General features: G+C 47.4%; 1 protein-coding gene and 1 long non-coding RNA gene across 6 annotated transcripts in view; one reads left to right on the top strand and one right to left on the bottom strand.

Annotated features, from left to right (window-relative positions):
- Window positions 1–25,728, top strand: part of Armc9 (armadillo repeat containing 9) — a 122,174-nt gene that overhangs the window by 87,554 nt on the left and 8,892 nt on the right. For 2 of the 3 annotated variants that reach the window (XM_076914870.1, XM_034521623.2), the window contains exons 20-23: window positions 2,583–2,687; window positions 10,388–10,503; window positions 15,961–16,097; window positions 20,634–20,760. In XM_076914870.1, the coding sequence (XP_076770985.1) occupies window positions 2,583–2,687; window positions 10,388–10,503; window positions 15,961–16,097; window positions 20,634–20,760 (485 nt within the window). The remainder of the gene's footprint in view (window positions 1–2,582; window positions 2,688–10,387; window positions 10,504–15,960; window positions 16,098–20,633; window positions 20,761–25,728) is intronic. The other variant, XM_034521624.2, reaches the window with a different exon arrangement.
- The window catches only part of LOC143434823 (uncharacterized), a 48,523-nt gene continuing 29,486 nt past the window's right edge, over window positions 6,692–25,728 (bottom strand). For all 3 annotated transcript variants that reach the window (XR_013104615.1, XR_013104616.1, XR_013104614.1), the window contains 2 exons: window positions 15,396–15,519; window positions 6,692–6,997 (listed from right to left, as the gene is read on the bottom strand). This is a non-coding gene — a long non-coding RNA (uncharacterized LOC143434823). The remainder of the gene's footprint in view (window positions 6,998–15,395; window positions 15,520–25,728) is intronic.

The raw sequence follows: 25,728 nt of genomic DNA, 5'->3' as shown, positions 1-25,728 counted from the left end.
TTGAACATTGTAGCAAGGATGTCTGGTCCTTCGGCCTCACTGGGTTCCAGAGGAGTGGCCCCTGTTATGCAGCTGCAGGTAGAAGGTTCTAGTTTCCTATTAGCCTTCTGCCAATAGCCCTCCGCCCCACGCCAGCCATAAGGGATTGGCTCGTACCATTATTCCTCGCCACTGACCTCTGACATTACCCTAGCAGTGTAAGAAAGTACCCAACTTACTATTACATGGGAGTGGCAGCTGTTCCACCTTGTGTCTACTCACTGGGTAATAGGGGATCTCTGCACTGCCCAACACAGATGCAATAAATACCCCTCTGCTTGCCTTTCTCTGATACACCACCTAGAGATATAGGTGCTTCATCAAAGTCTTGGAGGGCAGAATCCTAGGAATCAGAGGCCCTCGCTGCCATGGTTGGACAGACACTGGTCACACAATGTTTTCTAAGGTAGTTATTTTCTAAAATGTGTCCAACTTCCTAGTGTCCCCTTTCTTCTCCGTTGCCTAGAGGGAGCAGGCTTCAGAGGATTTGTCCTCACTGTTGACATTCCGGTTGCTGGCTTCTTAGCATCAAGGCTGGCAGGTATGGGGCTCTCCTGGACTAACCCACTTTCTCTCCATTTCCCAGAGTCTTGTGTGCTTATTTTATGTGTAGTATTCAGGGTTTTAGTTGTACTTGACAACGCTCCTGTTGCCATGCGTGTGTGTGTGTGTGTGTGTGTGTGTGTGTGTGTGTGTGTGTGTGCGCGCGCGCGCGCACCTTCTCCCGGAAGCAAAACCGCCTTGTCTTTTTGCTGAGTCTGTGGTCTGTTGTATGTCTAATCCTTGACATCTTCTTTGTCACTCGATGCTGCCCTGACTGTTGCTCTGCACTGTGAGTTCCTTCACTGAATCCAGGCCTGAATCAGCCATATACAGTTTTTAGGAACCTTGTTTGGCCCATCCTGGGGCCTTTCATCTTCTTGCACTCCAGTGACACCTTCTCTTGTACTTGGCAGGGTAATCAGTCTCCTTTGCCACAGGTTGACTTGTGAAAATGCTGGACCTCTGAGTCACAATGGTGTGTGTGCATTTCACTGCAACATTTTCCAAACGATAATGTTCCCTTGGTTATCTCAGTGTGCTCTACCCTGCATTCCTTTGAGACAGTCTCTCCCTAAACCTGGAGCTCCTTTTTTGTCTAGGCTAGGAGCCAGCCAGCCCTCACAATCCTCTTCCTTCCTACAATCCTGGATTATAGACAAGCAAGACTCTATGCAGCTCTATGTAGGTGCTCAGATTTGAGCACGGCTCCTCGTGGTTACACAGCAAGCAGTCAACCATCAAGCCATCACTCCAGGCCCATTATCTTACTTCAATGACTGAGTCCTAAGTGCTGAGTCTTATGACCTGTGAGCCCTAGGGAAGAACAAGCTTCTCATGTACTGCCTAACAGCCCCAATAAGACTTATATACGCGGAAGTGCGCACCTGTTGTCTGTAATCCAACTGCTTAGTCTTTCACCTGGTCCCCTGACCATCCCTCGGTCCCATAAGGCCTGTGTATGTGAAAGTGCTTACCCGCTGACTGTGATCTCACTGGTAGCCTTTCACATGGTCCCTTGACCTCTCAGAGAGACAGAGATAGCCTGGTTGTGACAGCTGCCAAGGGCCCGTTAGACCTCTTCATGTCTCTAGCTATGGAAGCACTTCCTGGGAGCCTAGCTTCCTCCGGGCTTGTCCATAAACATAACTTTTAGATGCCTGATGTAATTGTCATCTCCGAGGCTTACTGCCCCAGTCTGCTAACCTAGGCTTAGTCCTGGAAGCTGTAGCCTCTGTACAATCTCATCTAGGCCTAGAATGTTTTCAGCCTCTGAGACTTCCTGCTGAATAAGCTCACCCCTCCTAGTTCTTTCTGAGCTCTGGCTGGCTGATTCAACTCAGCTCTTTTGGCTCAAACTCTTCTCCAAGCTGACTGGATCAGTCTGGCTTCTCTCGGCCTCTCCTGTATTGCTCTGCTTGGGCTCAGACTAACCCTAGCAATCCGTTCTAACCTTCTGGCTCTCATTCTCTGGCTCATTCTGTCCTCGACTGTGTCTAGCCTGTTCTCTTTTTAACCTGTCTCTGTACAACTCTCACGGTAAAACTGCCTGCCTGCTTCTTTCTGCACTCCTCTCTCTTCTCCTGAGAGTTGGGCACATCCTATTCTACCAGATCTTTCTCTGATTCGTCACTCTGTCTGCCACATAAATTAGACGTCACTTTTGAACATAAGTGCTTCCTTCTACTAACTAACTTTACCTCCTTTGTTTGGGATTAAATGTGTGTACTAAGGGCTGAGCCTCATCACAACTAAAAACATTTTTTTTTCAGTAAATAACACAATCTCAGGGTTCACAGTGTGATCAAACATCCTATAACATCAAATAACATATAACATTGTCAGCTGTGCCCCCCTCATTTTTTAGAGGGATCATGATCAGGGGACAGGTGGCTTCTGAGACCTGGTGGGACTTTATGCTGGCCTGAGACCTTATTTCATAGCAGGAGAGATTGTGGCTGAGTGGGTTCCCAGAATTCTCACCCCTGTCTTCTTTGAAACAGGAGGATCATGACATAATGGAAGCTGACCTAGACAAAGATGAACTGATCCAGCCCCAGCTTGGAGAACTCTCAGGCGAGAAGCTTCTAACCACAGAGTACTTGGGAGTAAGTATACATGTCAGAGGTGTCCTGAACATGAGGGGCAGATGGACAGGCATAATTTAATGCCTTCAGTAACACAGGGTTCAATGGCGCCTAGGTTTATGAAAAGCTCCTTGTTAGCCAGTTGCTCTCAGTAGCCCTAAAGTGCCTTGGAGACCTGTCAGAGGTGGGTAGACCTGCTGATATTCGGAAGTAGAGCTGGGAGAGATAGGTACAAATGAGCCTGCCAGGAGCCTCCACAATGTCTTCAGTGTCATCCACAGGAACGTTCATCACCAGTGGAAACGTTTGTTTCCATGTGTTATATCAGTTGAGAAGCTTTTAACACATAAGTAGTGGCTGAAGTTCAGCGAACAGGGAGTAGGCTGAGAACCAGGGTTCTCCGGTATGTTGGGCATGGGAGAAGGAAAAGGAACCCTTAAGGATAGAAATCAAAAAGCAGAACAGACTGCAAAGAACCCAAAGAATGCAGTCTTGGAATCAGACAAGTAGCCAATGGTGTCACCATCTACCATAGGGCCAGAAGCTGCCCTCTGAGAGTTTCTTGGTAGCTCCAGGAGCCACTGGCCAGTGAATAATAGGTGAATAATCAAGTAGGAAACAGCCCCCATTAGGAGGAGTCTGCTGCTTTACCCATGAAGTGATGGTAGTGCAGTGTCCCAGGGTGCAGAAAAGCCTACACATAGGCAGATAGGATACTAATGTGTAAGCATTCAGAAGGGAGGAGCAATTTCCGGGGATATGAACCAATATAGACTGAAGTTCCATGCTAGCTAGAAGAACATACTATTATCTTTCCAACAAGCTGCAGGAGCTTTGAAAGTAATGGTTGACAGAGCTAGTTATGTGGCTCCTCAAGTCTCCAAACAGGTGAGCTGGAGAGGATTCCTGGAGCCAGCCTCTCGATAAGGAACAAGTGAAGCCAGAGGTTCAGGAAGGGAAAGTGGTGTGGTCAAGTGGCCTGATCCTTGACCAGAGCAGGAAGCAGAAAGCACCCGCCCATGACCACTCCCACCCCCAGCTGGGCCCTCATGCCCTCATCAGGAGCTGGTCTCCCTGGTAACCTGATCTCATCTCCTCCCCATTATGTGGAGAACCTCCCGAGGACTGCATGGCATTGTATACCAATAGAACCTGAGATTGAGGGACAGCCAGGGGCCACCTCATGGAACTCTTTGGGTCATGGCAAGGACATGGCAGCTTCATAAGTGCTGGGAAACTACAGGAGTGTGGGTAGGAGACGGGCTGGGTTGATTTGTAGTTTAACAAGGGTGGGATGTACTGATTTGATAGTGTGCCTACCTAGCATGCACAAGGTCCTGGGTTCTGTTCTAAGCACCACATATTTGTTATCCCAGCACAAAAGAGGCAGAGGCAGGAAACTGAAGTTCAAAGTCATCTTCAACTACATGTGAATTTCAGGCCTGCTTACGATATGCAAGATGCTATCTCAAAAAATATTCTAATAAAATATAAACAAGTAAATAGAACATATCAACTTGGATTCACACTCTGGCTGCTTTGTGAAAAACAGACTTAGGAGCAGGAATGAAAGGAGAGAGAGAGGCTGGTGACTGAAGGAGACTAGAGGAGAGCCAGCCTCTCTCTCCCAGTTAGGAAAGGTCTGGTGAGCGGCACCCACCGTTGTCTCCAGAATGGATCATGAGGAGCTGGCTATGAGGCTCTGTTCCTACTCTTCACTGCAGTGGTTCTAGTTAGAGGTCAGGAAGGGGCTCCGATTGCTGGCGGCAGTCTTGAAGTATGCTAGACTTCTGTTTCCCTCGGGGCCCATGCTGGCTTCTCTGACTGGACTGCATGATAAAACATGATTCCTCAGAGCATTTGCAGGATCCTCTTCAGAAGCAGGTGACCAGAAGGAAAACAGAAGAGGTCAGTGGGCAGGGCTCCTGCAGGGCAGGGCAGAACACCTAAGTCTGCGCCTCTGTCTCCATAGCACCCGAATGCCAGCACAGGGATTAACTGTGACTTGGTCAGACATAAACCTAAAAAGAGCCCTCAGTTCATTTGTTGGCCACTCTACATAGTATATTGCTATGGATAGGATCTTATGTAGCTATAGTAACAGTTTGTAACAATAAAACCTGAGGCAGTGACTGCCAGTTTGGTTGAACATACTGGTGAGATGCCAAAGACTGATTTCAATTAGTAAACCCAGATGATGGGCACTCAGAAACGGTTTCATTTCACCATAACCCACACTCAGAACCTCCTTAATGCATGTATGTCCCTTTCACTATAGAGGGAATAGTTTTGGGTCCAACAGAAAAGGTCCACACACTCTTGCTTATCTCACTGGTGTCTATTACCAGTGTGTGAGCAAGGAGCAGTCAGAATGAGGACAGAGAGAACTGCTTATATAGAGGTGAAGACCAAGGGCATCCATTTCCCATGGCTGCCGAACAAAGGACCACACACTGGCTGGCTTAAAACAGAAATGAATTCTGCCACGGGTTTGGAGGGCAGAGGTCCAAACTCCAGCTTTGACAGGGCTGGGCTGCCTCCAAAGCTCTGAAGGAAGAGCCTGCCTTGACTCTTCCAGCTTATGGTGGCTCTAGGTGATCCTTGGCTTATGGCCACTTCACTCTGACCTCTGCCTCCATCTTTGATGTCCTTCTCTCTTTATGTCCTTGCCTGTCTCTTGTAGACACACTCGTCACTGGACTTAGGGCTCACCTCAGTTACCCAGGATGACATGTTCATCTCAAAGATCCTTAATTATATTTGCAAAGACTTTTTCTGCAAGTAAAGTCCTGTTCACAGTTATGGTCAGAGTGTGTGTGTGTTGAGAACTCTTTTGAGCCCAGCTCAGCATCTCCTCATAAAAACATCTTTATTTTATGAAATCTCACACAGCTCCACATATCATCACTGAGGCCACATGTGCACAGCTGCTGCTTCTGCCGTTCAAAAGTCCCTCTAAGCTCCCCGTTGTCACCCAGATCTGTGACCAGAAATCACCAGCCTGAGGGGTTTGCCTATCACGATCATGATGCATAAAAGAACTTAATGCCATGCCTCATAACTGCCTGTGCCAAATGAGGGAAACCAGCTGTATTAGTGACTTTTGCTGTGACCAAGTAGCTGACAAACACAGCTAAAGGGAGGAAAGGTTTATGTTGGCTTACAGAACAAGAAATATGGTGACTGCCACAGCTTGGGCCATGGCAGCAGGAGTTTGTGGCATGGCCTGTTCATGTCGTTACCATCAGGAAAGGCCTGGAAGGACATTGTCCCTGGGTACCTGCTCTGCTGAGCCACAGTGCTGCCCCTTTGCCCCCCAGAGAGCTGTGTACCAGTGCACACAGCACCTCTATACCAAAGAGACAGGTCGTGCCAAATGCTGAAGAGGAGAGTAAGTTACTCTTTCAAGCTTACAAGAAAATATCAGAGGTCACATCTAGCATAGTGCTTGCCCATAATTCTGGTGAAGCAAGAGAATTCTGTACAGACATACCTTGTGTCTTAGTTACTGTTCAATTGCTGTGAAGATGGAGACACCATGACCGAAGACACTTATAAAGGAGAGCGTCCAACTGGGGGCTTGTTTACAGTTTCATCATGCCAGGGAACATGGCAGCAGGGAGGCAGGTACAGTGCTGGAGCAGTGTCTGAGAGCTCACATCCTGAGCCGCATTTAGGAGGCAGAGAGAGGAGACTCTGGAAGCCTCCAAGCCCACCCACTAGTAACCTTTACTTGCTTTATCAGCCACTGACCCTCAACCTCTGTATCTCAGCTAATATCCCATCAACTGCTCGGTGAAATTGGGAGTGTGTAGCACAGATCTCTCACCTGCAGGAAGAGACCCTAAAGCCAAGAATGCAGTGACGCTAATACCTGATTCCCATAGGAAAGACCTCATCATTGATAAAGACAGTGTCTGAGACCAGTAGAAAAGTCCTGTTAGCCCTCCCACCTGTACACACACACACATACACACAAACACACACACAAACATACACACACAGTAAACACATTGAGTCATGACTTTACTCTCTGTGACTGTACAGGTCATGTCACTCCTTCAGGATGACTTGAATCCATGGTCCTGCACCACGGTCATTCATATTTGGCACAGAATAAATTATTTCCATTACATTCACAAACTGTGATTTTTTTGACATCTACATTAGGATGAGTTTGTAATGTTTTCTATTGAGAGATAGAAGATGACAAGAAATATTTAACAAGGTGTCTTCGGACAGAATTCTCTCAGCCCGTGAAATCCCGGCCAGGAATGTCTCTTCTCCTGATAAGGAGGTCAGCATTCACAGGAAGTCATTGTCCCTTGTTTCTGTAAGGAAAGCAGAGATGTCAGAGGGCATTCTTACATCTGCTCTTTCTCAAGTGTCTTTAGCTCAAAATAACCTGTATACCAAAGTGGCCTGCTTAAGAATGATACTCCAAGCCCAGTGTGATGGCACATGCCTTTGATCCGAGCACTTGAAAGGCAGAGGCAGGTGGTTCTCTGTGAGTTCAAGGCCAGCTTAGTCTACAGAGTGAGTTCCAGGACAACAGGGCTGTAATACAGAGAAACCCTGTCTTGAAATAAAATAAGCCTGGAATGATACGCCACCATCCTCACCTATGAGACTTATGAGCGTTCCATGTTTCTTTGCACACTAAAATTTGAAAACACTCTGACAACATAGTAAATCCCTACACCAGGAGAGCTGAGCCTTTGACCATGCCCAAGTGAATCAAAAGTTTTCCTACTAAGCTCAGGGATTTGAGCTTAGCTCCGTGTGTCCTTGGCAAACTAAAAAATTGCTCTGCTCATTCCAGTGCCAAGTGACATGAGGGGAAGTGACAGGAAGCCGACAGCAGCATCAATTGATATCATGCAGGCAAATGTTCCTCCTCGTGCAGATCTCAGGGCAAAGGCGGCCGTGTGAACACAGCACTAGGCCCGCCCCTAAAGCCTTTGAAGCCCAAGCTTCATTGACTCTGTACCTCTGCCTCAGTGTCATCACTTTACATGGAGGTTGTCTTGTCTGTCAGTCATGAGATGACTGCGAATCTGTAATAAAGTCAAGGGGCCAGACATGCAAGCCAGCTATACCCCCGCCCCCAACACACTGCTGTCCTTAAAACTCACTCTGGTGTCCTCCATTTCTAATGAGTCAAAACAAGATCATGTGACCCCAAGCTGCAAGAGAGTCTGAGAAGATGAATTATTTTTAACTAGACACATTACTATGTCAATATTCTGTTGGTGAAGAGGTAAATAGTAGCCAGCTAACAGGGTCTGTTGCTTCTAAGTTATTTTTTTTTATGTGTACAGAGATAATGGATGGACATATAGACGAACAGATGGATGGATGGATAGATAGCTATTACATTTATTTATGCAGGGGAGAGGTGGTATTTGTGTGAGCATGTGCATACCACACACATGTGGAAGTCAAAGGTCATTACTCTCCTGACACCACATAGATCATGGGAATCAAATTCAGGCAGCTAAGCCTGTCACTAGCTACCTTTCCCCACTGGCCAGCCTGCCTGCCCTGAAGTATGCCTATATGTCCTGACAGGCATGGTGGTACACACCTGTAATCTCAGAACTGAGGAGGCCGAGGCAGGAGGATTGCAAGTTTAAGGAAAGCCTAAACTACATAGATCCTGCTCCTCCCCACTCATCCTCAAACACAAATGAGAGTTGAGGGACATAGCTCAGTGGTAGAGCACTTGCCTGGTTCGCACTCAGTCAGGATTCCATGTCTAGCAATATAAAAAGAGAGAGAAGGAAAGAAGAGCAGAGCTGGGGGGGGGGGGTCGTCGTTTAGCTTCAGGTGAGCACTGTGGCTGTTACTGTTGTTCTGCTGCTGTTGTTGCTGCTCACTTTTTGAGGCAGGCTTGCACCATACAGCCCAGGCTGGCCTAGCACTTGAGATTCTCCAGCCTTGGCCTCCCTAGTGCTGGCACTTCAGGCATGCAACCGCACACCTGGCCTGATCAGCCTTTACCACTGAGCAAACTGTGTAAGCCATGTGCTGCTGCGTTATTGTTTAGCATGGCTAAAAACACACTTGGCATCAGGGGAACCCTCCTTCTCACAGACCCTCCATCTGTAATCCGGATGGGAGCTGATCTTTTGGGCAGCCGTAGAGCCGCGCCCTCTGTTACTCACTCCAAAGCTCCTCAGGCATTTGCTTGGAATTCAACTTGAAGGGCACTGCCTAGTGGGTGGGCACAGCCCAGGCAAGGCCACTGAGAAGTTCTTAAGGGTCCTGCAAGCACAGCAGATAGGAGGGAACCTCTAGCTTATAGAAATGGCTAATGAATGGTCACTCTGAGTGCCAGATGCCTCGCTGGGTCCTATTTTCAAACATCTGAAAAGCAGATGTAAGTGATGTATTAGTTATCCCCATAGGAGGCCCTGGGAGGCGCAAACTCCATGCAGCGGAGAGCCAGCAGTGCCCTCAGACTCAACTGGAAGGAGCCCTCGTGGCAAAGACCCCTCCTCTAGTAGCTTACCTCCTGGTTTTGTTTCAGTCTCACTAAGTACCCCAGGCTAGCCTTAAACTTGATATACATCCCAATTGAAGGCTCCTTGGGAAGGCCCAAATTCTAACTAGCCTAGCAGAGGTCTCTGCCTCCCTCCTGGATGCTAACATACAAGCATGCCCCACTACACCAGGCTGAAATGCTGCCTTTTTAAATTATATATATATATATATCCGTTTTTTCCTCCTTTCTCACCTTCAAAAATCCAGTCCTCTTCAAAGCTTAGAGCAGCTATGTCCCCAACTCTTTACTTCTTCCATGACTTTGAGTGCTATACCGCTCCGTGTGACTATATACAAAGCTGAAAAGACTCCTCTCTCCTCATAACTTTTGTGCTCTCAAGTAACCTGAAACATGGACACTCGTACTTTAAGTACCCACAATTTTGGGGGGGGGTTCTTTATTATTTGGCATTCTTTATTATTACTAGGTATGGCGTGTGTGTGTGTGTGTGTGTGTGTGTGTGTGTGTGTATGTGTGTGTGTTCATATGTATGCGTGTGCATGTGGGGGTCACAAGTTGACAACACATGTTACTTGTCTACCTCTACTGCCCCCCCACCTAACACAGGGTCTCCCACCAGACCCAGAGCTCTGGGATCTGGCCAGTCTACTTACCCTGTTTACTCCAGGCTTCCCCTGTCTAAAGCTAAAATTACAAGTGAGACACCATGTCTGCCCAGCTTCTGTGTAGGTACTGGAGATCTGAACTGTGTCCTTGCACCAGCTGAAACCACCCCCCTTTTGTTTGTTTGTTTGTTTGTGGTTTTTTGTTATTTGTTTTGGGGTTTTTTGTGTGTATGTTTTGTTTTTTTGAGGCAGGGTTTCTCTGTGTAGCTGTAACTGTCCTGAATCTAACTCTGTAGACCAGGGTGGCCTTGAACTCAGAACTCAGAGATCAACTTGCCTCTGCCTCCCAAGTGCTGGGATTAAAGGCTTTGACTGCTGCCACCTGGCTTTGCTTTGTTTTGTTTTTAGATAGTTTCATGTAACCCAGGCTGGCCTCTAACTTGCTGTGTATTCGGATCTTCCTGCCTTCTAAGTGCTAGGAATACAGGTGCCTTCAAGCCTCATTTGAATAGCATCTTGTCCCTGGACACTTACTCCCGTTAGTCCGCTCTGCTTCTAGGTGGGCTTTTAGGAACCCACTGTCTCAAACCTGTTTCTCCTTCCACCAGATCATGACCAACACGGGGAAAGCACGGAGGAAAGGGCTGGCCAGTGTGCAGTGGAGTGGGGATGAGCCCCTTCGTCGGCCAGTCACTCCTGGTGGCCACAGGACAGGGTGCCTAGTGTAAGTTCGGGATACAGGAGGCGGGAGTCTATTTTCTTAAACTTTGCTTTGATTAACTGCTATGTAATATGCATTAATGCATAATAAAGCATTCATATTGGAAAGCATTTTCTTTATTGTTTATCTCTTGAGGACTTTTGGAGGGAAAACAGTTGAGGTCCCATCTCTACAAGACACACTTAGGTTTCTTCCAAGAGAAAGCAAGTGACTGAAATCCCCAGGCCACTTCCAAAGACTGATGTTAGCCAGGGTCATTTCAAAGGAAAGTTATTGAGCAATGGTGAGTTCACCTGGTTTGAACTCCTACCGTGTTGTTCATTCCTGCGGCTTATCCCCACAGGCCCCAGTGCTAGGACTGGAGTGTCACAGCTCTATTTTAGATGAGGTTCTCAAAGCAACTATATGGCCTGGGGCATTCGTGAAACCCTGGGTTCTAGCCTCAGCACAGGAAAAAAAAAAAAAAAAAAAAAAAAAAAATCGGGAAATCGGCCAGGCACTGTTCATTCTCTATAGCCTGGCTTCTACCTCTTGACAGAAAAGCGAAACTGCAGTCAACTTACCTGGGCTGAGCTGCCAGTCAAGAGTCCTTTCTAGGGTCTTTATGACCGGTGTTTTCCTGTTTAGGGAACACTGTAAACAAGCACAAGAGGTCATAGAGAGCTGGCTGAAAGCCTTCAGTTACCCTTTCAGAAAGTAGTGGCCTCACCATATTTTAACAGCCACACCATGTTTTTCTTAGTGCCTATCTTGGGACAGTTTGATTATTTCCCATTTTACTGTGTGGTAACTTTATGATAAACAAGGAGGCACTTAGCCAGTAGGATAGAAATACCTGTCTGTGAGCTCCACATCACAGCTACCAGGAACACCAATGTTCAGCACCAGCTCTTGCCAAGTTTTAGCACACATCTGGAACCTGCTGTATGATATTTAACACACATCTGGAACCTGCCATATGACACTTCACAGCCCTCACTATGGGTCAGTGCTCTGAGGTCTGTTTGATTAGCTCCCTTGTACGTCTGTATGCAGATTTTAATTTTTAATTATTGATACACAAATTACTATACTGTCCTTTCCCCTCTCACACATAACCAGCATTTTCAACCTGCAGGAAAACTGAGAGAAAATTACACTGAAGAGATAGACCTGAGCATATACCTCCTACAGAGAGCTGTGCCAGAGACCCTGATGCAGTCAGTGCCGTGTGCCTCTGCGTTGAAATGTCACGCTGTACCCATAAATATATGCAAACACTGGGACGATCCACAGGAAACGTATTTTAAAAAGAACAACCACGTTACCACGCCTATAAGTTAACAGTAGTGTGAACTGCGTCAGCAAACTGTTCTCGCCCTCACATCTGCAGGATTCTTTACTTTGATCTTGAAAATTGTGAGAGATGAGTGTTAATCAACCTAGTTTACAAACATGATTTATTTGGGATGGAAGCAGGAAGAGGACTAGGAGGTTCCTGTTGGACATGGGAAAGAAGGAAAAAATCTTTTGAATTTTTAGAAAATAATTAAAACCCTGGCTTCACAGCAAGACAAGCATGATGTAAGGACAGTTTAATCAGAAGTGACCACAAATCTAATAAATTAAATACCTGACCAAGTGGCACTGTTCATTCTTGGGCCAGATGACCTGTTCTGTTGAGAGCCCCTTGAGCATGCTTTTCAGCACACGGGCTCAGCTGGCTCTCCTGCTGGAGGTCATATCTGGGAGGTGTTTGGCCAGGATGAGCCTGCCCACCCATGTGCACACATCCTGAATCCATTGTCCCACCCTCCATGAAGCAGTGGCTGCCCCAAGTCCCTCTGCTAGGTAGATTCAATGAACTTTTTTTTTTTTTTGGAGACAGAATCTCATTTTGTAGTCCAGGCTGCCCTCAATCAAACTCACTATCCTCCTGCCTCATCCTCCTCAATGATGGGATTACAAGTGTGTACCACTACCTCCAACATCAACATTGTTTGCATTTCTATGACCAATGAGGTGTAAACTCAGTCCTGAGGACCCAAAAAATAAGTGAGATGTGATTCCTACCCTCAGAAGCACTGTAGCAAGAAAAGACATGGAGAGATCCTCTCAGCAGAACATGGTAAGAAGGTGACAATATGCAGAAAAAAACCCAGCCTCCTGAAGGCCATGAATGACTGGTCAGAATTCCTACCTCTGCTTCTTGGATTTACACTCATGGAATTTGATTCTCCATTCACAACCACCAGCCCCTGGTTAACCCTGCATTGCTTCCAGATAAAACCAGAGTCTTAGCACTCCTGGGGATACTTAGTGAATATGTGTTTCACAGATTCGAGAAGCTGGTGCTTTCTGGGTCAGTGTGTGCCGGGGGTATTTGTTACTACATTGATTATGAAAAAAAAAAATCTTCATGCCAAATATAGAAGGCTAGCTTCTATAAAGTTATGGTAATCAGCACAAACAGTATTGGAAACGTGTAGCAGAATTAAAAACAGTTAGTGACATGAGAAGAAGATCTTCACAATATGACAGTGCATAGCTGAATGGAAAAGCCAACTGTAACATATACAGCATAGAGCCAGGCTGGCCGCTGGTCCCAGGCTCTTTTGTATCTATTTGACACCACCCCTTCCTTGAGACAAAAGCCAGGTGCGGTGGTCTACGCTTTTTCGGAGACAGTCTCACTGTGCAGCCCTGGCTGGCCTGGAACTTCTATGTAGTCTAGATTGACCTTGAACTCATAGAGATCGGACTGTCTCTGCCTTCCTAGGGCTGAAATTAAAGACATGCACCACAATGAGACATGTAGCTCAGGCTGGCCTGGAACTTACTCTTAACCTTCACCTGTCAGTTCTCTTACCTCCATCTTCCAGGTGCTGGGACTGGAGGCACGTACCAGCATGCCTGGTTAATGCAGTGCCAAGGATCAAACCCAGGACTGGCTTTATGCCAGGAGCCACATTCCCAGCCACATATTGGCATTTTTAAAAAAACACTGAAAAGATACCACAGTTAAGCCCGTCACCTGTGGGTACTGTGGTAGGGACCATTCTATACACCCTTTGTATTATCTAATTTTTCATGATAAACTGTGGTTTTATCATCAAGAACAGAAAGGCTAAGGTAAACATGGGTACAGAACTCCACCTCTCTCAGCCTTGTCATGGCTATAACTCCCAGACCTGACTCTTATCCACATGGCCTAACTAACCCTTCTGGGTGCTGGAGGCCCTCTGCTTCCGACTCTGCACCTAATGCCCCTGTGCTCTGTCTTCTGCCCCTCCACCTTCTCCCTTTGTCCTCTCTGAACACTTGAGTGTGTGGTTCCCTCCCACTTAGATCCTCCAGCTGCTTCCACCAGGCTGGATTTCCACCACAGCCCCACATGCTTAGCCAGTGACTTCCAGGATCATGGATGACTTAACCGTTCCCACTCTTGGCACCTTCAGGGCCCACTGCACTCTTGCACTTACTAACCCAACCCCCTCCCAATGGCTGTCCACCCCTGCCCCTGCCACAGTGGACTGATCTGTCATTCCCGTTTCCTCCTAGATGCCATGCTCTGGACAGAGCCTGGAGCCCTGATTTGAGGTCTTCACCCCCATCCTACTCCCTGCTGGCACCTCAGCCCAGCTTGCACATGGTAGACACACCTCACCAGGCATCCAAAATAAGCATGACTTTCTCAGCCCCTGCCTCAGGAACTGACATTAACCTGCCCTCAGCCCCCCTTCCCCCCTCTTGCTTCAGGCCAGCCAGATCCCCACCCTTCACCATTGTCCCTGCCTTCTGCCCTCTGGGCCTTTCTCTCCTGGCTTCCTGCCATCCCATGCCCACCATGACCACAGAAGGATTCTTCTAACACAGAATCTCATTTCTTTGTCTCCTCTGTCTCCCATGGATCTCAAATCTAAATATCTTTTCTCATTCCTCTTGCCTACAATCCCTCTGCTGATTTCCCCTTTTGGCCCCCAGAAAAGCTAGACACTGAGTGGCCTACCCCAAAGCCCACCTCCGACTCAGTGCATCTCCCAGCACCACATTGTCTCTCCTGCTCTGACAGGTCTTTGTCATCCCATTGAGCCATAAGGAACTGGTATTTATCAAAAGCCATTTTCCCATATCTGGCCCTAGGCTACCATAGGCTTGTCATTAGGCCATTACTCTGTCAGTCCTTGCTGAGTCTGTGACAGGTGTCTCCTTGTTGGAGTTGAGTGAATACTCTCCCTCTCCCTTCCTTTCCCTCTCTCTTCCCCCCCGCCCCCCGAGAGTCTCCCTCAGACCTGTCCAGGCTGACCCACCCACAGAGCCTCATCTGTCTCAGGGCCAGCTCTCCCAGATCTGTCTCTTGCCACATCTGAGCGTGGTATGGCCAGGCTAGGCCAGAACCTGCCATCCATCCATCCATCTCCACCAACATGGGGCCAGCACAGGAACATGCATCACTCAATGTTAGAAGATCTCAAGTTACCTCAGCCTTGCCTGCCTCTGTTCAGGGCTGACAAAGTAGGATATCATAGTTGCCCTCATCCTTGGAGAAGAGGTTTGTGTCTGTTTGATGGAAACATCAGGTACCCTTGCGACCCACAGCTCTTAAGATGGACTGATGTGCTCTTGCTTCTCTCTTGTTTCTCTCTTGCTCTTTCTTTGCTTCCCCGCCCCCTCTCTCTCTCCACATGCTCATGGCCAGCCTCTACTCCTCAATTCTTCTACTTCTCCTCTCTCTCTCTCTCTCTCTGCCTCTATATCTGTCTCTCTCTCTTTCTCTCTCTCTGCCTCTACTACCCTCTTGATTCCCCTCCCCATGCCCCGAATAAACTATTCTATACTTAAAAAAAAAAAAAAAAAAAAAAAAAAAAAAAAAAAAAGACTGATGTGTTAGACATGTGCTAACCCTTGTGCTGTACCTGGGGGGGAGGGGGGGTGTCCAGCTGCCACCTCAGCACTTGGGAGAGGCAGGCAGGAAGATTGGAAGTTCAGGATCATTCTCAGCTACATGCATTCAAGGCCAGCCTGGGCAACATGATCCTGCTGAAAAAAAAAAAGAAAGAAAGAAAGAAAGAAAGAAAGAAAGAAAGAAAGAAAGAAAGAAAGAAAGAGAAAAGAAAAAAGAGGCAGATTAAATAGTGACTCAGCAGGTAAAGGTGCTTACTTACCACCAAGCCTGATGATATAAGTTTAATCACCAGGTTCTCGCATGATGGAGAGAACCAACTGTTCCAAGTTGTCTTCTGACTTCCATGTGTGCCGTGGTACACACACACATTAAATAAATAAATGTAATATTTTTTAATTTAAAAAGTCATGACTAAACAAAAAAATGTTTTCAAATGTCCATTTCCCAAAAGAGTCTCAGGCACAGATTGTATGTATATCTTCTTGTAATGCTACCCAGCCGTCAGCTATCAAATACCTTCCAGTTATCTGTACTTATTGTTTGTTTTTTCATGTTGTTGTTTTTTTTCCTTGCAGGCTAGGAGACCATCTCATTTCTTCCCAGAATGCCCAACAAGCTAGAAACCGCTGCCTGCAGGCCATACCAGTTGCTCAGCCAGATGACTACAAAGAGGGCAAGCCTGGTGTTGCTGGGCGTGGCACGCCCTCTTCATGTAAGAATGCTGTGGGTGCCAAGCCAGTCCTGAGCTCCCGGGCTCAGGAACCCAAGTGACACAACAGCAGGCTGCAGGTGCATTCCTGCTCCTGGGAAGCCTGCTGACCTCAGCCACAGTCCTGGATCCCCGAAGTCCACGGTCACACTGCCATCCTCCAGACATCACTGAAACAATGTCTACCGCTCACTAGCAGCTCCCAGAATGAAACGCCTGCCCCAAGTGCTTTATGTTCTGTGTGCCAGGGTCAACATTAGGTCTTCACTGATCTGGGAGCCCTCTGATTCAGCTAGACTGTCTGGCCAGCAAGCCTCAGAGAACATTCTGCTCCCCACCTCCCTGCTACTGGACTTGCAGGTGGACACTGCCACGCCCTGGTTTTTAAGTGGGTGCTGGAGACTGAACTCAGTCCCCGTGCGCTTTACCAAGTGAACTCTCCGCAGCCCCTGAGGCTGGGTACTTTATTTAGTTCACAGTTTAGAAAATGAGTAGTAGTCCCATTACTTCAACCACTAATGAAGGCCTCTTTGGTTGTGTCATAGCATGGTAAATGACAACACGTACATGCAAGAGATCCAGAGCCTATGGCAAGACAAGAAGCCAGCAGCCAGGGAGGCCAGGCTTGCTCTTTGATTTTATGGCAATTCCTATTTTGAGGGAATTGATGAGATTCCCACTATAACTACATCAACACCTTCCCCTAGGAGGTGACATCTCGTTGACCTAATCACCTTGTCCTAGACCCCACCTCTACAGGTCTCACCACCTCCACACTGCCAAATGAACCTTCCGGGAACATTCCCGACCTTATCTAAACCAGCCCAATACAGACCTGTGACCAAGTTTTGGTATCTCAGAGTCTCATGCTGAGAGTTCAGCCATGTGTTAGAAGGCTCCTGGCATCAGAACGTGCAGCGGGGCACACAAACAGCCCTGAGGTCAAAATGTGCTTTGAAGCATCCAGTCAGTGGAGTTAAACAGAAACCGGTGGGGCATAAAAGTATTTTTTAACTACCACAGGAGAAAAAGAACATTTTGAAACAGAAATATACAGAGTATTTCTTTTTTAATTTTCAAAAGGAAATTGAAAGGATTGTGAGCAAGCCAGATAAGACTCTAATCTCCATTCAAATAGGAAAAGCCACAAAGTAGCAAATCAGATCTCAGGAAGAGAAACATCAGCTCAGGGGTGGTTCAAGTCAAAGGCTCACATGCCCAGATTCTGAAGGACCAAGTAGTCACTGACTCCAAGAAAGGGCCTTGTGATTTGGGGGAGAGGGATACTCAAGAGGCTTTTTAGTTATGGGGAGCTTCAGAGCTTTTGCCAACTCATTGGTCATTGGTGATTTGGCCTGTGTTTGCAGTTGTAAGTCCCACTAAGTATGCCTTCACCATGAGATATTAGCTTGACCATCCAGTGATGTCTACTGGTTCTGCTGATCCGAAGGATGAGGGTCTCTTTCTATGTACTTTGGTACATGCCCGACAAGTGTTTTACCACTGAGCCACACCCCCGGTACCTGGTCCTAGCTCTTGGATAGATGCCAAACCTCAGCCTGCTCCAGGGGCTAGGACAGTATTCCAAGTGTCAGCTTCTTACCTTGTCCCTACTCACTCAGCTAGCCTGCGTCCCTGACTCCCCACTGGTCTGCACTGTTTCCAGTGTAGACTCCACCTCTCCTCTACTGCCCTTCAGCCTCTGAGTGCACTAAAGCCAGTCCATCTGTGGGCTTGCTGCCCCGTATCTTGCAATTCTCATCAACCTGGGCCTGAGGGACTAATGGCTCAAGCTCTCCTGGCGCCATCTTGTCTATTGCTTTGTCTCTTCCCACTGGACACTAATTGGCCTGAGGAAAGTTCTTCCCCAGCTACCAAGACATAACTTGAGTGTCAGCCACACACTGGTTAGGCCCAGTATGGTGGCATACCCTTGTCATCTGTCAGAGGCAGAGGTAAGATGGTTGCCACAAGTCCAAAACCAGACTAGCCTACATAACAAATGAGTATCAGGTCCACCTCTGGCTATATCCTGAGGATCTTACCTTTAAAAAAAAAAATCACACAGGTGAGCAGATGTGGGGTTCAGGTGCTCGACACTGTCTGAAATGAACTTGCCACTGAAGAGGTACAGCTAACTCTACTAACTTCAGTAACTGCCGGTGTACACCCACAGAGCCCTTTCCTCCCAGATCCTGGCTCTGTCTATGGGCCCATTTTACTTAGGTGAGCTCCCAAAGTCCACAGTGTAGCATGTGGTGGGGAAGAGAGGTAGGCTGCCATAGTTGCCACAATAAAATACCTTGACAAAAGCAACTTAAGAGAAAAGGGATGTGTTTGGCTTACAATTTCTGATTACAAACCATCATTGTAGGAGAGTCAAGGAAGCAGAAACTGGAAGCAGCCAGTCATATTCCACCCATATCTCTGCAAGAGCAGCAAGCAATCAGTATGCATACATGCTAATATTCTGCCTGTTTTCTGCCCTCTAATACAATCTGGGATGCCCTGCCCAGGGAATGGTTCCACCCAGAGTGGGAGAGTCTTCTGTTAATCAGGGAATTCCCCACAAGCAAGCCCACAGGCAGACTGATCTAGACACATCCATATTGGGACTCCCTTCCCATGTGATTGTACAATTGGTCATTAAAACTAACCTTTGGAGCCAGACAGTGGTGATGCACACCTTTGATCTCAGCACTCAGAGGCAGGCACATCTCTTAAATTCAAGGTCAGCCTGGTCTACATAGTGAGTTACAGGCCATCAAGAACCTATCTCAATCCCCTCCCCCAAAACAAAATAAAATAAAAAATAAACAAACAAACAACAACAACAACAAAAAAACTGGACTGGTTTAGATGGCTTAGATTCCCAGCACTCACAGGGTGGCTCACAACCCCCTATAAAGTCCATTTCCAGGGAATCAGATGCCTTCTTCTGACCCATGAAGGCTCCTGAATGCACATGGTACACAGGCATACACATACACACACAAGCTACAAACACTAATGAAAAAAGTAAAAAATAAATAACAAAGATCGACTATCACAGGAAGGATGGACTTAGAGCCTTAGCAGGGACTCACTGATGTCCTCTCTCCTGCTGTCATTATGCTGTCCCTGTACCTTGACTCCAGGAATCCCGGGTCCTGGAGGTCTTTCCTGCCCTCGTGGTAGCCTTGGAAAACTGTGAGTGGAGGTGTTCTCCTGCAGAGCCAGCGCCTAAGTGTGTGTCCACTCAGATTTACTCAGTATGCCAAGCCTTTGTCTCCTTGGACTTAGTTCTAACACACTGATTAGAGAACACAGACAAGCCCAGCCATGGTCTCTCGGAGAAGAGTCAGAAGCAGAAAATTCTAGGCCCAGATAGACTAAAGACTAAATTACCTTTTAGGTGCCATACCAGAAATGGATTTCTTGTTTGGGTCAATAAAAAGCCTCTTGCTCTGAATTTGAGGGGAAATAAAAGGAATAAAATTCCTTTATATTTAACATAGAATGAAGAAGAGAAAATTTAAAAATTAAAAAGATTGACAAGGTGGTGGTGCATGCCTTTAGCCCCATTACTGGGAGGCAGAGGCAGGTAGATCTGTGTAGGCCAGCCTAGTCTACAAAACAAGTTCTAGGACAGCCAGGGCTACAAACCCTATCTTGGAGAGAGAGAGAGAGAGAGAGAGAGAGAGAGAGAGAGAGAGAGAGAGAGGAAGAAGAAGAAGGAGGAGGAGGAGGAGGAGGAGGAGGAAGAGGGAGGAAGAAGGAGAAGGAGGAAGAGGAAGAAAGGAAGACAGAAAGAAAGACAGAAAGAAAGAAAGAAAGAAAGAAAGAAAGAAAGAAAGAGAAAGAAAAGGAAAGAAAGAGAAAAAGAAAGAAAAGACAGATTAGTTATACCTCAGGGTAGGGACAGAGGTGTTTTCTATGTGGAGACTAGAAAGAGTCTGCATCAGCTGTAAAGCTGGACTAGAAAAAGCAAGCCCACACCCTGTCAAAGTGCTACCCTAACAGTAACCAGGCCAGAGAATGGATATCTGAGTTTGAAACAGACAACAGGAGTCCAATCCAGGCCCCCACAGAAGCTCAGCCTAATGAGATGTTCTGGCAACCTGAATATGACCATGGCCACTTTCTAGCCTACTGAGGCTTCAGCCTGATGGCATCTCCTCAAGCACATGAGTACTTTGTTCCAGTTCTATAAATATAAAGCTGCCAGATTTAGCAATTCCAAGTATAGGAGACCCAGTTATATTTGTTGTTAGTAAACAAATATGCCTCCCCCAGCTTTGTGTAGAGCCCAGGGAAACAGTCCCATGACTCCCGGCTTCCCCAGAGGCAGAGAGGAGACTGGAGGCAGATAGGAAGGGGCAACAAGTCTCATACTGTGCTCCCTGTCAGCCTGTCAGCAAGCTCCCAAGCTGCAGGTAAGCCCAGGTCCGTGATAAGCAAGCAGGGCCTAGGGTTGTGCCTGCCTTAGCTGTGCAGCCCAGGAAAGATATCCTTGGAGGCTCCAGGGCAGGTCTGTACTGGGCTCTGTCTTCTCCCCAGCAGTTATGGATCACAAGCCAAGAAAGTGGTTACCAGCTGGACATCAGGAGTCTCGCTTGATTCCCACAGCAGTACTCAGTTGGCCAAGGGAGATGATCCAGGACCCAAGCAGTGGACGCACCACCAGGTAGGATGTCGTGAGTCCTGGGATTCCTTTTAGGCATCAGGTCCCTGGGATCAGCCCACACAGGCTAGATACACGGTATCTTTTTTTTAAAAAAGAAAAATGGTTTTAGGGATGGGATTTCTCTGTGTAGCTCTGACTATCCCAGCACCCACTCTGTAGACCAGGCTGGCCTCAAAATTACAAAGATCTGCCTGCCTGCACCTCCCAAGTGCTGGGATTAAAGGTGGGAGTCACTGCTGGCTGGCTGATACACAGGATCTTAGAATTGAGGGCTCCTGTGTGCCAACAGAAGTGAAAGAGGCTTCTCTGTGGTCTGACACATGGTAAATATGCCCAGTGGGAATAAACTGGTGACCCATCAGTATGTCAAAGCCCAGGGACAGTCATGACCTCCTGCCTGAGAGCCATCATTGTCAAACCAGAAAAAGATGTTCATGCTATTGGTTTTGGTTTAGGTTAGGGTTTGGGTTTGGGTTTGGTTTGGTTTTGGTTCTGGTTTTGAGTTCGGTTTGGTTTGGTCTGGTTTGGTTTGGTTTGGTTTGGTTTGGTCTGGTCTGGTCTGGTTTGGTTTGGTTTTGGAGACAGGCTCTTACTATATAGCCTTGGCTGGCTGGCTATGACTCAAACCCACAGAGATTCACCTGCTGCTGAGGACATAGTTTTAAGAATTGCTAAGAAGCCAAACTCGATGGTGAACATCTATTATTCAATCCCATAGGAAGCTGAGGCAGGAGAATAAGGAGTATGAAGCCAGCCTGGGCCACATAAAAAAGACTTTGTCATGAAAACGGAGATGGAAGGGGAGGGAGAAAGAGAGGGAAAGAGGGAGGGAGGGAGGGAGAAAGGAAGGAAAGGAAAGCCGCTGGGAGTGTTCAGGGCTCATGAGATGGACAGACAGGAGAGAGATCAAAAACAACTCAGGTATAAGGTCAGGGACCACAGACAGAAGCTGGACCCTGGAGTAAGACCAAAGAAGTTGCTTAATTCCTCTTTCCCCAGATGAGCACAGGCAGGTCCTCAGTGTATTGCTACTGTCTTTCACAACCTCAAAGCACCCCTCTGAAGGTCTTGCCAGCCACATCAGACCTGAAGAACCTCAGAGAGGGACCTACATTGTCCCTTTACTGCCCTCCAGACCTCCTGAGTACACATTCCCTGTAGGAAGAGCAACTTCCAGAGGGAGCCTTCAGTCTCTAGCACTGAAATAACGCTAGTGTGTTGAGCGAGCATGTGCTTTCAAACTCCACAGCAGGAGTGAGGCAGAGGCCTCACGGGCCTTCCTAATGGACTCAGAGGTGCTGCCATCCACGACTTCAGTAAGCACCCCCCCCCCCCAGTGTCTGCAGGAACCCCCACCTCACAATGGTATCTAGAGTGACCAGAAACCCCTCTCTTGTGGTGTCTACAGTACATGGCTCTGCCTCTCTGGCCAGGCTGCCATGGCTTCTCTCCTGCTCTCAGAGGAGCATGTCTGCCAGCTCAGGGGCTCCTTGGCTCTGGGTCTCCTACAGTGAGGGTAGGATCAAAATTACAGAACTCATGGGGACAGCCAGTCTCCACACTTGGCCTCCTTGCTCACACAGCAGATGGGTCCTCTCCTGCTGCTCAGCTAGGCCAAATATGCCCTTCCTGTGCTGGGGCCTCTTTCTTCCTCTAAGTGCTGAACTCATTTCGGAAGCTCACCACTCAAGACAGCCCTTTCCCCTAAAATAGCCATTCTCAGGCCTCCACAAAGCTCTCCTGGAAACGCCCCTCACCACACCCAGCCAGCCCTCCGAGCTTCTTCTGGGCACAGATGCCCCTCAGAGTTGCCCTCATTATACAAGAAAGGACAGGGTGGAAAGAGGGAAGTGAACACTGTCCCATCTTCCCCCTTCCCGCTGACCATTCGGGGAATATTATTTGCTTCCCAACCTGTTCTTTGCTGGCTTGGCCTCTCAGCTTAGCCCCCTTGTGGATCTTAGCAAAGCACCCTTCCCTCCTACCTGACCACAAAGACAGGTCACACCCCTGACCACAGGCTTCAGGCAGCTACAGTCCTTCCCCCACAGTCAAGGGGCCAGCTGTGCTGTCAGATGGCCACAGCTGACTGCCACCATCCTCAGAGATAACTCAGATAGATGGCTGCCAATGTGTCCCCATCCCTGCCTGTCAGAAGGCATGGGTACATAGGCGCTGGGGGAGCATGGCTGACAGAGAGCATTGTCTCTGTCTTGGGGATGGGGACAGAAGTACCTCATCCCAGAAGAGTGGGGTGTCCAGGAAGCCACAGCCCTGGGGACACTGAATGACAGTGCTGCTCCACTGGACACAGTTGCCCCACAGGCTCCTTTTCCAGTACCTTCCAAGACCTAGGCTTGCTGTCATATTGCTTTTGGGGGAACCAGAAATAAAGTTCAAAGCTCACTGGCCTTTTCTCCATTGTCCTTCCTCTTCCATAAAAAATAAATCTTTCCTTTTTCTTAAAAAAAAAAAAACCCAAAAACTACATAAAAGCTTGTTTATGTGCATAACATGGGGTGGGAACATGCACCGTGGTACCTATATAAAAGTCAAAAGACAACGTCTCAGAGCTGGTCCTCGCCTTCTACCTCTATGTAGTTTCCAGGGACTGAATTCAGGTCTCCAATCTTGAGCAACAAACACCTCTCCCTGCTGAGCCATCTCACCAGGCCCGGCTTCTTTTTACCAGCTCCTTCAAATTCCCAGCCTTAAGTCACTGGAGAAACTGATGACTTTAAAAATACATTTATTGTACCAGGCTGCAAGTTCAAGGCCAGCCTGGGCTACATAGCAAGGACCTGTTCCAAACTTCAAAAATAGATGGGTCCCCGAGTATAGGCACTTGCTACCAAACCTGAGTTTGATCCCAAAGACCCACATGGTAGGAGTAAACGACTCTACACTTTATCCTTGACCCCCACACATGGGCCACAGTGTGTTCACACCCACACACATGCACACAAAATAAATAACTAAAATGTTTGAAAAGACAGAGTAAACAAGAAGAATGCACTAGGCTAAGGTATCGCCCCGATTAACACCCAGTCCCAACAAAGGGGGCTTGCTTGTTCCTTGAATTGAATACTGGCTGCTTCCTGGCTGGCTGCACCCAGAAAGATCCACATGACTGCCTCTTGCTTTCCCATCATCTTCAGGCCTGCCACCACAGGTTGACATATTGGCACATGGTCTGTAGGTGGCCCTGTGAATCCCAGAAAGTAACCATAGTGAGTGGGAGGGGGGAATTCTGCAGCTGCTGACCTCATGTCTAATCTTGGGCCCAGAACCTTTCTCATATAGACAGGAAATGATTGTTTTACAAATATAGCTTAAACATCCCTAATCAGAAAGTCTGAAATCCAAAATGCTTCAAAATTTAAAACTTTTGAAAACTGGCTTTATAGTTATATAGAACTTGATTTTTTGGGGGGTGAGAGGGGGTATTTTGAGGGGGAAGGAGGTATTGTACTTTCGTGCATGTTTGCCCCCGTGGGGCATGAAGTTGATATCAGCTGGCTTCCTTGTTTGGTTTCCACTTTATTTGCTGGTGCAGGGTCTCAGTTGAACCCAGAGCTCTCCAATTCAGGTGGTCTAGCTAGCTGGTTCACTGCAGGGATTTCCATCTGTCCCCTGTGTACAGAGATTGGTTACAGGTGGGTCACCGTAACTACCTGGCATTTATGTTTATGTGGATCCTAGGGAGTCAAACTCCAGTCACACTTAAATAATAGGTACTTTTCCCTGGTAAGCTGTCTCCTAGCCTTCTGTAGCCCTGACTGCCTTGGATCTCACTATGTAGCCCAGGCTAGCTTTGGTATCAAGAATACTGATGCTTGCCGGGCAGTGGTGGCACACGCCTTTAATCCCAGCACTTGGGAGGCAGAGGCAGGCAGATTTCTGAGTTCAAGGCCAGCCTGGTCTACAGAGTGAGTTCCAGGACAGCTAGGGCTACACAAAGAAACCCTGTCTCGAAAAACCAAAAAAAGAAGAAGAAGAGGAAGAGGAAGAAGAAGAATACTGATGCCCCAGTCTCCCAAGGGCTGGGATTACTGGGATTAGAGATGTGCACACCATCTACATCTGGCTTATTTTTAAGGAAAAATTTAAGTGCCATTTGAAACAGGATGTAATCATTTATGCTTTGCAAATAGCACAGCCGGCCCTCCCAGCATTTTGGAGGCAGAAACAGGAAGACCAAGAGAGGTAGACATGGGGCAGGAGAGTTCAGTGGGTAGGAGCACTTATTACACAATAGGGACCTGAGTTTGGGTCCCCAGCTCCCCTGTAAAAGGCAGGCATGGCTGTGTTCCCCTGTTAACCTGGCACTGGGGAGGAGGGAGGAGAAGACAGGATTGCTGGGGCTGGCTAGCTAGCCATGGTAGCCAAAAATAAAGCCACCAACAACAACTGAGCTCCGGGTTCAGTGAGAGACCCAGTGTCTGGGGATTACGTGGAAAAGACAGAACAGGAGACATGCTCTCATCTTCTGGTCTCCTGACGGACATGTACCTGCATGCATTTGTGAACACATACACTGTGTGTGAGTGCGCAAACACACACACACACACACACACACACACACACACACATGCATACACACGTGTACACAGAAAGTCCCAGGCTAACTTGAACTACATAGCTACACTCGGAATTTTGGGTTTTGGTTTTGTTATTGTTGATTGTATAGTTCCTTTGCTTTGAGACAGAGTTTCACTGTTATCCCAGGCAAGCCTCAAGCTCCCAGCTGCCCTCCTGTCCCAGACTCCCGAGTGCTGCGATTATAGGCATTTGTCATTAGGCCTGGTAAGATTCTATCTTTAAAAACTATAAAAATTACATTCAGGTTATATTTATTTATATAATGCACACATGAAGCATAAATAATTCTTTTGTTGTTTGTTTTTTGAGACAGGGTTTCACTATGTAGTTTTGGCTAACCTAAAACTTACTATGAAGACCAGGCTG

This window comes from Arvicanthis niloticus, chromosome 17 (assembly GCF_011762505.2).
Source record: "Arvicanthis niloticus isolate mArvNil1 chromosome 17, mArvNil1.pat.X, whole genome shotgun sequence".
In the NCBI taxonomy this organism is placed as follows: Eukaryota; Metazoa; Chordata; class Mammalia; order Rodentia; family Muridae; genus Arvicanthis; species Arvicanthis niloticus.
Note: the sequence above shows the minus strand (reverse complement) of the source record. Positions and strands in the feature narration are given on the sequence as shown.